The 11,630-nt window shown below is 32.2% G+C and overlaps 1 protein-coding gene across 1 annotated transcript; it reads right to left on the bottom strand.

Annotated features, from left to right (window-relative positions):
• Window positions 1-2,884: 2,884 nt before the first annotated feature.
• Window positions 2,885-4,171, bottom strand: LOC127103013 (uncharacterized). The gene is made up of 2 exons (XM_051040312.1): window positions 3,878-4,171; window positions 2,885-3,778 (listed from the first exon to the last, which is right to left on the bottom strand). The coding sequence occupies exons 1-2, from the start codon at window positions 4,169-4,171 to the stop codon at window positions 2,885-2,887; spliced, it is 1,188 nt and encodes a 395-aa protein (XP_050896269.1).
• Between the last annotated feature and the right edge of the window lie 7,459 nt (window positions 4,172-11,630).

Genomic DNA, 11,630 nt, shown 5'->3' with positions numbered 1-11,630 from the left:
TGAAATCATCCATCACAAGGTTCTGGAGTTTCCTAACAAGAATATCATCCACTCAAACAAAAAGGAGATCCCTAACAAGGAATTTATCCCAGACAAACTCGAGAGCTTTCTTACAAGAAAGTCATCCACGACAAAAGAAACATGGAGATTTTTTACAAAGAAATCGTCCAAGATAAAACTCGGGTGTTTTCTAACAAGAAAAACATCAACACAAAAGACTATGATGATTCTTTACTAATAAATCAATCAAGACAAAACATTGGAGTCTTTAAAACAGAACGACATCCGAACTTTTGGGAATTCCTTAGAATGAAGAGTCATACTTGACTTTCTAGGAAACATCGGGACAAACAGGGTAGAAAACTCGCTGTATGTGCCAACAATGCTGGACTTTGACCGTAAGCATTGGTTACAACCATTTTCTAACGGATTGGTGCCAATTACTACTGAACTTTCAAAAATAAGCGCTGGTAAAAACTGGACTTTTAAAGGTACCAATAACAATTGGAGTTTAAAAATGAATGCCAATAACAATTGGACATTGAAAGGATATTGGTGACAACTGGATCTTAAAGACACCGATAATAATTGGATGTTTAAGAATGAAAGCCAGTGACAATTGGATTCTACAGGGGATGTCAATAACAACTGGACTTTAGAATAGATGTTGGTGACAACTAAACTTTAAATTGTGCCAATAACAATTGGAATTTGCAAGGATGCCAATAACAATTGGACTTTAAGACAGGGTGCTAGTTACAACTGGACTCTAAAAGATGCGTGCTAGTAACAACTAGACTCCGGTTACCAATGACAATTGGATTTTGAAGGTGCTAATAACAATTGGACTTGCAAACGGTTCCAGTAACGACCAGACTTTAAAGGCGCCAATGAAAATTGGTCTTTTAAAACAAGGTGCCAGTGACAATTGGACTTCAGGATGACGCCAATAACAATTATACTTTTACATGAATATCGATAACAACCAGACCTTGAAAAGGATGCCGGTGACAACCGGACTTTAAACTAGGCCAATAACAATTAGACTTTGAATACCAATAACAATTGGATTATAAAAAAAGAGTACCAATAACAACTGAACTTTGGAATGATACCAGTGACAACTAGATCTTGAAGATAATGCTAGTGACAACTGGATCTTGAAGATAATGCCAGTGACAACTGGACTTTAGGAGATGCCAATGACAATTGGGTTTTAAAATGATACCAGTGACAACTGGACCTCAAGGATACCAATAACAATTGGATTTTAAAAGGTGCCAATGACAATTGGATTTTAAGGATATCAATAACAATTGGATTTTGAAAGCGGATACTAGTAACAACACGCCTTTGAACATGATGATAGTAACCATATGAATTTAGATATACTAATGACAATTGGATTTTAAGAAACTCCAGTGACAAATGGACTTTGAAAGATGCCAATGATAATTGGACTTATCACAGAGTACCAGTGTTAACTGGACTTGGAAAGGCACCGGTAACGACCGAACTTGGGGTCAAGGGATGACAATCATCGACGAGACCTGGGACAATGCAAATGAGATAAAAGTATACTTCGGGTTACGCATTACTTGATTTTGCTTTTATTTTTTATATGTGAATGATCATGATATGCAAATGCTAACAATATGCAGACTAGGAGTTTACAGAAGCTTTTATGGAAATTTTGATTCCTCAAAACCGATAACTCAATCAAGTGATGCTGATAGATTCATTCAAAGGAGAATATATCAAGCTTGACAGTTACAACTAGCCAAAGGGATCCTTTCGGAGGATTGATGGATTGTGCTAGCATGATTTCTGGAACTCTTCTCGAACTTAACAGTCGTTGAGGTATGGTAGAGTTTGCTGAAGCATCTCAAAAGCATGGAGAGGACTTGCCCCTCTGTGGTTCATCTTGCCCCAGTATGATGGATCTTTGAAAAGGCCCACCTTAAAAGGAGTTTGGAAACATCCTGTCATAATATGACCTTCAGATGGCTTACCCCAATGTTTGAATCTTGCAGCATTTTGCCCCTGATTATCCAATTCTTTGCTGGAAGGTTGCAGGAGCGTTACATAGTCTGAATGACACTCATCGATAAGCGACAGTGTCGTAAGGACACGTGAAAGTTGTTTTTTCTTGGTCATCTGGGTGGATGGGGATTTGGAAAAATACGGAGTATCCGTCTAAGTAACAGAAGTAAGAGTGTTTAGCTAAGCGCTCCAGCATTTGGTTAATAAATAGAAGGGGGAAATGATCCTTTCAGGTTACTTTGTTTAGCCTTCTATAGTCTATGCACGTGCGCCATCCATTTTCTATGCGTTTTTCTATTTATTCTCCTTTTTCATTTTGTACGACTGTGGCACCTCCTTTCTTTGGTACCACATGCACATGACTGACCCATGTATTATAAGATATTTGGTAGATAATTCCTGCATCTAGAAATTTTAATACTTCTCTCTTAACTACATCACTCATTATATGATTTATCATTCTTTGGTGTTCTCTAGAAGGTTTAGAATCTTCCTCTAGCATAATCTGATGCATGCACACATAGGGACTTATTCCTTTCAAGTCTGAGATGGTATAGCCTAGAGATGCAGGGTATCTTAGGATTTCTAAGAGTTTATCGGTTTCGCCTCTATTAAGGTTGGCACTTACTATAACTGGATGGTTGAGTTCTTCATCAAGATACTCGTATCTCAAGTTCTTAAGCAATTCCTTAAGCTCTATTGTGGGTTTCTGAAAGTTCGGCATATCATCAGGGGTAAGTGTTAAGCATTCGTTAAGGCTATCGTCAATGTAAGGTGTAACCGACTTAAATCCATTGTCTTCCATTATGGGCGTCGGAGGTAGTTTTATTATTTCGATATGTTATTCCTTATCCAATTCTGTTATGCATTCATCAATGATATCAATTTCACAACAAGAGTCATCCATGGTGGGTGCTTTCGGAAATTTGGATATGATAAACTCTACCTTCTCGTCACCTACTTCGAAAGTCATCTTACCTCTTTTTACATCTATCATGGCTTCAGCACTTGATAAGAATGGTCTGCTTAGAAGGATAGGGATTTCTTTATCTTCTTTAATATCCATTACGACAAAGTCAGTAGGGATGTAGAGTTGTCCAATTCTAACTGGGTTATCTTCTAATATACCTATCGGGTACTTAACTGATCGATCTGTCAATTGAAGGGACATCCTAGGTGGTTGCATGTCTCCTAGGTCTAGTCTTTCACAAACTACTAAAGGCATCAAACTTACGCTAGCTCCTAAATCCAATAATGCCTTGTCTATGACATGTTTTCCTAGAACACATGGTATCGAAAAGCTTCCAGGATCTTTTTGTTTCTTGGCTAATTTGTTTTCAGCAATTGCATTGAATTCTAAAGGTTTGGGGTCACCGAGCTTGCGCTTATTTGTTAAGATGTCTTTCAGGAATTTGGCATATGAGGGTATTTGGGTAATGGCTTCGGTGAAAGGTATCTCGACGTGAAGTTTCTCAATTACTTTCACTAACTTCTTGTATTGGGTGTCTTGTTTAGTCTGTTTAAGCCTTTGCGAATATGGAATCGACGGTATGTAAGGTGGCAGCAGTACATATGTTCGATTTTCTTGGTTATCATTCCTTGCCTCCTTATCATTAATATCCTTCTCTCTTTGTTTTTCTGGTTCTGCGGGATCCTCTTTTTGTTTTTCTGGAGTAGTCACAACCTTTTCTTTTGGTGGTTCTGGAATTTTAGGCTCATCGTATTGAGTTCCGCTCTGCAGTAAAATAACATTAGCTTGGTCTTTAGGGTTAGGTTAAGGTTGTCCATGGAACAATCCTCCTGGTGTATCCTGGGAAGCTTGTTGCTGTGCTACTTGACAGATTTGGGTTTCAAGCATCTTGTTGTTGGTCACCACATAATCAACCTTGTTTCCTAACTGTGAAATTAGTTCATTAATATGGACGTTCTGATTCATGAGTTCTTTATTCTGTCGAGCTTGACTCGTGATAAAATCTTCCATAATCTTCATAAGGTTTGACTTCTGAGATGTTGTTTGTATCGGTTGTGAGGATCTTTGGGCTTGGAAATTTGTTGGTCTTTGAGGAGTAGAATTTTGGGAAAAAGTAGGGTTATTCTTCTTGTAAGAGAAGTTTGGTGGTTCCTCCATCCAGGGTTATAAGTGTTTGAATAAGGATTTCCTTAGGCATAATTGGCTTGGTATGGGTTCGTTTCAGCTAGTAGACTGCACTCGGCAGTCACATGCCCTGGTGTTCCACAAATTTCACATTCGGGTTGCACTACAGCTACTGTAACTATAGGGTTGCACTACAACTAATGTAGCTATAGGGTTGACGACTAAGATTTCGACTAATCTTCATTAACAAAACCACTGTTTTAAAAAGTTAAAACAAATGAGTTCATTATTTGATCTTATCTCTTAGAATAAGTCAATGTGAATTAAAATTTCAAGAGACCGTATTTAGTTTTTTTGGGATTTATTACCTACGCATCCATGTTTGAGTTTTAAGTTGTTAGTACTAGTGATAAAAAAATTATGAATTGTATTTGTATACAAATCGGTAATATTATTTTGAAGCCGATAAATTTGTGTTCCATGTGCTTGAACTTGATGTGCATATGTTGCCTTTTTGTAACATATCTCAATTTTCTCTCTTTAAATGATAATTAACTTATAATATTATATTAGTATTTGTTTAATTTTTATTATCTTGATGTTTTATTTTTGCTTTAAGATGTCATGATTAGGTCTATTATGCATTTTTTGCATAGTCAAATTTTATGATTGCTTTTGCAAACTCCTTGCTACATGTTTTTGTCTAAATAGCATATTAATCTTATTCTTTGTGTCATTCACAATTGGCATTTCTCATGGATTGGAAATAAAAAAAAATATGTTTAAAATTTCAAATAGTAAAAGATATTGGTTGTATAGGGATGAATTGGACTTAAGAGTGCCTTATTATTGTATTGATCAGTTCACTTTAGATACCAATGCATCTCTGATCTTAATTTCATTGAAATATATATATATATATATATATATATATATATATATATATATATATATATATATATATATATATATATATATATATATATATATATTAGACATGACAAAATTGTCACCTAAATTTACTTATTTGACCTCTGAATCTCAAGTTTATTGGACCTCATTATGAACCATAAATTTTACAATATTGTCAAATTGCTCAGAGACGTATACATGATACCATGTATCCATATATTCAATAATTGTCTAGAAATAATTTTTCATTACCATTGATTCCCCGGGTAAGAAGAGAGGACTTGTTAGTATTCACATTGTTTATGAAGGTCCATTAGGTTTTTATTTGCCTGACCTCGTCTTTGACAATGGTGATGGTTTATCCATGCTACCAAGGTTCTTTCCAAACCACATGTACATAGGTCAAACGTAGTTCTGACCCAATGAATAGAATGTTTAGTGGTATTGGTTGTAGTATTTTAACCGGTGTGCCAAATTTATTGTTGAATAGTTAAAGTTAGTCGAATGATAGACTAATATCCCTAAAAAATTATTTTTTTATTTTAAAACGACTATGCCAAAAAGGAAACTATGTTCACCGGTTATAGATTTCTTAAGTACTTCTAAGAGCATTAAATACACTATGTGAGGATGTTGAGCCACTGAACTAAGAAGTGCATGCAAAATAAATTAAAGTAAATTCATAAAAATGCGCAAAATAGCTCGATTGGATGTGTCAAATGATTTTCAATTTGTGGTATTTATAGAGGAAAAATAATCTAATGATCATGGAATAATGGTTTATAGAAATGTTAACTCATTTGGTTATTTATAGAGATAATGCATGTATATTCCCTTAAAACTTTGTGATATGTGGTTCCCCATATTCGTAATAATGTCTTATATTTTTAAGCAAACTTTGTTGACCATTTACTCATTGTGAAGATTCCCACATATCAAAGTTGGGTATGCCCTTCAATTATTGGTGTTATTAGCACGAACACATGGTCATAATGCCCAACTATATAGTCCTATTACATTTCGTTTGTGGAATTTCGTTGGAGAGTTTTCCATGTTAATTCTTAGTAAAACTCTAAATATCTTGTGTCGATCAACTTACCAATATAAGCCGTTAGAGTAGTTGATTAATTTGTCCTTTGAAAGTTTTCCCTGTTAATACTTAGATACCCTTTCATTTTGATTAGCCTGGCAATGAAAGCGGTTGAAGTAGTTAATCGTGTTTTCTGGTATTGATCATCCTACCAGAAAAAATCTTGATTTATTTTAATTTTCTGCCTCTTGAAAAAATATGTTATGTGTTTCAATGTAAAAATCAAAATAAATCGATATTTATTTGGCAGATCATAAAACTTTGCAGATCTTTTTTTATGTGTTATGAAATAATTCCCTGCAAAATATTAGCTCAAAATTCAATCATATGTCAAATTTTGAGCTGTTTCTATTTTATGGAAAACCAATGCTTAAAAAATTTACAATTAATTTATCTCATGTCAGCAAAAAATTCAATTTTTGTGGGAGAGATTCTTATAAAGTGATAAACTTTCGTGCAAAAAATAATGGAAAAAAATAAAGTCTAGGTCATAAGAATGACGTGTTTGAATTTGCTAGGAATTGACTACAGATTAGCTACAAATTAGCTGTCGTTTATGAGTTTATGTAAGATGTTCATCTTAACAGCGAATTTAGCAACAGACTTTCCATCTCTATAACTTTAATTAATATAAATAATATAAAATGAGAACAAATTACCATGTGACATCTATGTTAGCATCTTTGTCACACTCGGATTGTCAAGTATATGTCTAGTCATACAAAAAATTCACATGGCATGTTACATCAACTTTTGTTAATAGACATTAACGGGAGTGACCAAAAATGTGAATGAAAAATATTATGAGGGTCATTCTTTAAAGAAAAAAAGTTGAGTGACTAAAAGTGAAGATTGAAATAGTTACAAAGACTACAAAGATATTTAACCCAAAAAAATTATATCAAAATCCAAAAAAATCAGTAACTATAGTAACCGAATTAGAGGAACTAAAACACTCACAAATTCACTAGATAGTTTCTCTACAATGATCTTGAGATCAATTTTTTCTCTAGTGTTGAACTTATTTTCTACAGTGTTCTTATTTTAACTTCAACAAAATATGGTGGAAAACTCATTGAACAAGTTCGCTCGAGATTACAACTAAATAAACTCGATTACATTTTTTAGTTTATTAAATTTAAAATTTAATATCAAGTCAACTTGAATTTTCCCTTCATATATTAATACTAGATGTTTTTCTTATCTCTTTCCAGCAAGTGGTTAAAGTCACTTTAGGCCTCTATTATAATACTATATGCAAATTTGGATCCCCTAAGAAGTCCTTACAGGAATAACTACCTTTTCATCATATCCTCGGTGTACTTAACTAGGATCCTTTCTTTGTTGTGTTGGGATTGGTTGAAAATATACATATTAAAGAAGTCTCACATCGCTTAGTTTTGTGAATGAAGAGAGTCCAAGACTATATATAGGATACAAGTTCGTTGAAGTCATGTATCGCTTAGTTTTGTGAAGAAAGAGGGAGTCCAATGCTATATATAGGATTCAAGTTCATCATTCTAAGATGCACCAGTCAAAAACACTTTAAGTTTGTATTTGACTTTCTTTATTCTCTTATACTCTTGTATTAGAATATTGTGAGATTTAGTTAAATATTTGTTTTGGAGAGTGTGGGTGTACTAGGGGTCTGGGTTATTTGAGGATATATTATATTTTTTTAACAATTTTAACATAACGTTATTCTCTGATTGTCTATTGACAATGGTCGTGGTTGTTTCTCCGGTTTTAGAGTTTCCACGTTATATTCTTGTGTTGTGATTGTGTTCCTCTATTTTTTCTATGCTTTGTTTGTTTTTTCCCAATAACTAGTATCAGGGCTTTTGGCTCGATCCGAGGATAAGTGTTCTTAGTATAATGTGGTTGCAATTTTGTCTGATCTTCCACATCAAAAAAGAAGGATAGCATTGTGAAGTTGCAATCACAAATTCTGATGTGCAGTTTGGGCTAGAGAAAATTGATGGAAGAATTTGTTTTACTTGTGAAAGTTTCAAGTCAAAGATATGTTTAGAGTGTCAAGATTACAAAAGGTGCAAAATTATGTCGGTGATTGAAGAGCTTCCTACCAACAAGGAAGTTGTACCATAAAGTTTCAACCTGATTTTTGACATGTGAAAATTCTTGAAGTGATTTAGCCTCAAGTGAAGTATACTCTTCTTTAGGTGGAGTATCATAGTTTTTAAAACTATGATTGTCGGTGAAGACAATGTGAAATTCTTGGAGTGGTTTAGCTTCAAGTGAAATTTATTCTTCATGATAAAGTATATGATTATCAGTGTTGATAATGTGAAATTCTTGAAGTGGTTTATCTTCAAGTGAAATATATTCTTCATGAGGGAGTATGATAGTTTTTAAAATTATGAGTGTCGGTGAAGAAAATGTGAAATTCTTGGAGCAGTTTAACTTCAAGAAAAACTATTCTTCATGATAAAATATATGATTGTCGGTGATGACAATGTGAAATTCTTGAAGTGATTTATCTTCAAGTGAAATATATTCTTCATGAGGGAGTATGGTAGTTTTTAAAATTATGATTGTCGGTGAAGACAATGTGAAATTCTTGGAGTGGTTTAACTTTAAGTAAAATTTATTCTTCATGATAAAATATATGATTGTCGGTGATGACAATGTGAAATTCTTGAAGTGGTTTATCTTCAAGTGAAATATATTTTATATGAGACATTATGATAGTTTTTAAAACTATGATTAATGGAAAGACAATGTGAATTTTTTTGGAGTGATATAACTTCAAGTGATTATATTCTTTATGATGAAGTATGATTGTTGGTGAAGACAATGAAAGTTTATATATTATTTTCAATCAAGGTGGAGATTTATGGGGTTGGTTGAAAATATATATTTTGATACTCTTTATGGTGGAGTATGATTGTCGGTGAAGATAATGAAAATTTATATATTATTTTCAATCAAGATGGAGATCGTTAGGGTTGGTTGAAAATATACATCTTGATACTCTTTATGGTGGAGTATGATTGTCGATGAAAACAATAAAAACTTGTGTATTATTTTCAATCAAGGTGGAGATTGTTGGGGTTGGTTGAAAATATTGAAGAAGTCTCACATTGCTTAGTTTTGTGAATGAATAGAGAGTTCAAGGCTATATATAGGATACAAGTTCTTTGAAGTCTCATATCGTTTAATTTTGTGAAGGAAGAGGAAGTCCAAGACTATATATAGGATTCAAGTTCTTCATTCCAAGACGCGTCAATCAAAAGCATTTTAAGTTTGTATTTGATTTTATTTATTCTCTTAAACTCTTGTATTAGAGTATTGTGAGATATAATTAAATATTTGTTTTGGAGAATATGAGTTTATTGGAGATCTGAAATATATTATGTGTTGTAATAGTTTTCACATAATATTATTTTATAGTTGTTTATTGACAACGGTCGTAATTTTTTCTCTAATTTTAAAATTTCCATGTTATCATATTTTTCAATGGCCTCAGTTGCCTCAACGACATGGTGAAGTGCACCACATAGCGGTGACAAAGTTGGATCCATGAGTTAAAGTTGGATCCATGAGTTTATTGATTTTGGTTTCAAATCTTTGAACCAAGCCATCACACCTTTCTTCAAGGGCCGTGGCTTAAAATTTATAAGGAGATCCAAAAACATGTTGCACATCCTTCGATGTAAGTGTGCAACTCCTATTAATTTGAATACTTAAATCATCCATTCCAATAATACTTATAGTACTATTGTTGTCCATCTTTTCATTGTCAGGGGTGTTCAAAAATTTGGTTAACTGATCCAAATACTTAATCTGAACTGAATTGAACCATAAAAAACTTAAACCATTTAAATGGTTAGTAAATTGAATTGTTTATTTTAACCAATTCAATTAATCTAATTGAGTTTAAAAACCAGTTTAAACTCTTATAAACTCTCTCCACAATTTTATCTAAAATATAAATACTATTATTTCACAAATTCAATAAACTTAATAAATCATTATATTAAAATGATAAATATTTTAATTATAATCTTTTAATATTTTTTAGTCAGTTACTATTATCATAACATTTTCATTTTCACATTACGTGTTCTTCCCCAAATATGAAATATGAACCCTAAATCATCTTCTCTCCAATTCAAACTCAACATCAATTTCAATTTCACCTTCTATCTGTTTTGAATCGATTTCAAAATGATTCATAACTGTTTCTATATATTTTACCTTCTATTAAATGTTTATATATAACTGTTTCTATATATTTTACCTTCTATTAAATGTTTATATATATCAAAATCAATTTCACATTATATATATAGTTTAATAAATGATTATTAAATGTTGAATAAAATTAAATAATCAATGTCAATTCTAATTGAAAAATTCTAAATATATCAAGATCAATGTTTCTATATTAAGACTTATGAATCCAAATACATACCAAGATTTCTTATACGGAGTATATACTAAAACTGATATAATAACACCTTTTTATTTTTGATTCTTTTTATAATCACAAGTTTATGTAGTGTTTTTAAATGTGAAGTCAAATGTTCTGATATGATATAAGTGCATATCAGAAAAAGTTGTCGGCCGTGGCATTCGCTGTGATGAATATGAATTCAATTTTTTTAAAAACAAAAAAGAAACAATTTTTAAAAAATCCAGATTTGAATTCAATTTTTAAATTCAATTTTATTATAAAAACAAAAAAGAAACAGTTTTTTTAAATATATAAAAAAACCAGTTTGGAATTTGGTGAAAAAATTAATCCAATTTTTTAAAAAATTGGTTTTAAACTGGTTTAAATAAATTAAACTGGTTTAAAATTATGAACCGGTTCTGAATTGGTTTTAAACCGAATTGAATTGATTAAATAGATTAACCACTTTTTGCTAAAGTGGTTTTTAAAAACTGGATTGAACCATTAATATGGTTCGGTTCAATTCAATTCATGAACCACGAACACCCCTAGTCAAAGTCCCATGCTTTCTACATCCTAATAATTTCTTGTTGGAAGTGACATGGTAAGATGTTGTTAGTCAACTATCCATCCTACACATAAATCTGCAATGTGACACTTTTCTTCAACAAAAAGCAACAACGATTCCCCATCAACTATTAGGATTATGGTATTTTCACTTTGAATCATGTGGTTATTTTTTCTCCGTTCTTTCAAGTTTTGGAATTACTTTTGATGTAACTTTCTTCACCATAATGATAACACTTGAAATGTCTTTGTGGGTGAGATTGTGATTTGTCTTTGAATTTATTGGATCACCCTTGCTCTTAGTTCTTCCTCCGTTCTCCGTAACAAAGGTTTGAGAGCTACTTGATCCCGTATATTTTTTCCAATTTTTTCATTCAACATATTATCTATTACTTGAAGAAAAAATAAAGGACTCACATGAGTCAATATTATTTGGAAAAAAGTCAACAAATTTCTAAATAATGTAACAAAAGTGTCTCAATTTTTCATCCCCTCCTAGCAATCAA

The sequence above is a fragment of the Lathyrus oleraceus genome, chromosome 7 (assembly GCF_024323335.1).
Source record: "Lathyrus oleraceus cultivar Zhongwan6 chromosome 7, CAAS_Psat_ZW6_1.0, whole genome shotgun sequence".
Taxonomy (NCBI): Eukaryota; Viridiplantae; Streptophyta; class Magnoliopsida; order Fabales; family Fabaceae; genus Lathyrus; species Lathyrus oleraceus.
The sequence above is the reverse complement of the archived record's forward strand: the minus strand, read 5'-3'. Positions and strand labels throughout refer to the sequence as shown.

What these genes read in the sequence shown, in the direction of transcription:
- LOC127103013 (XM_051040312.1), bottom strand. Translation starts at nt 4,171, where the DNA reads ATGGAGGAACCACCAAACTTCTCTTACAAGAAGAATAACCCTACTTTT. An exon ending in TTGAAACCCAAATCTGTCAA is followed by an intron (nt 3,779 to 3,877) that starts GTAGCACAGCAA and finishes ATTTTACTGCAG; the next exon opens with AGCGGAACTCAATACGATGA.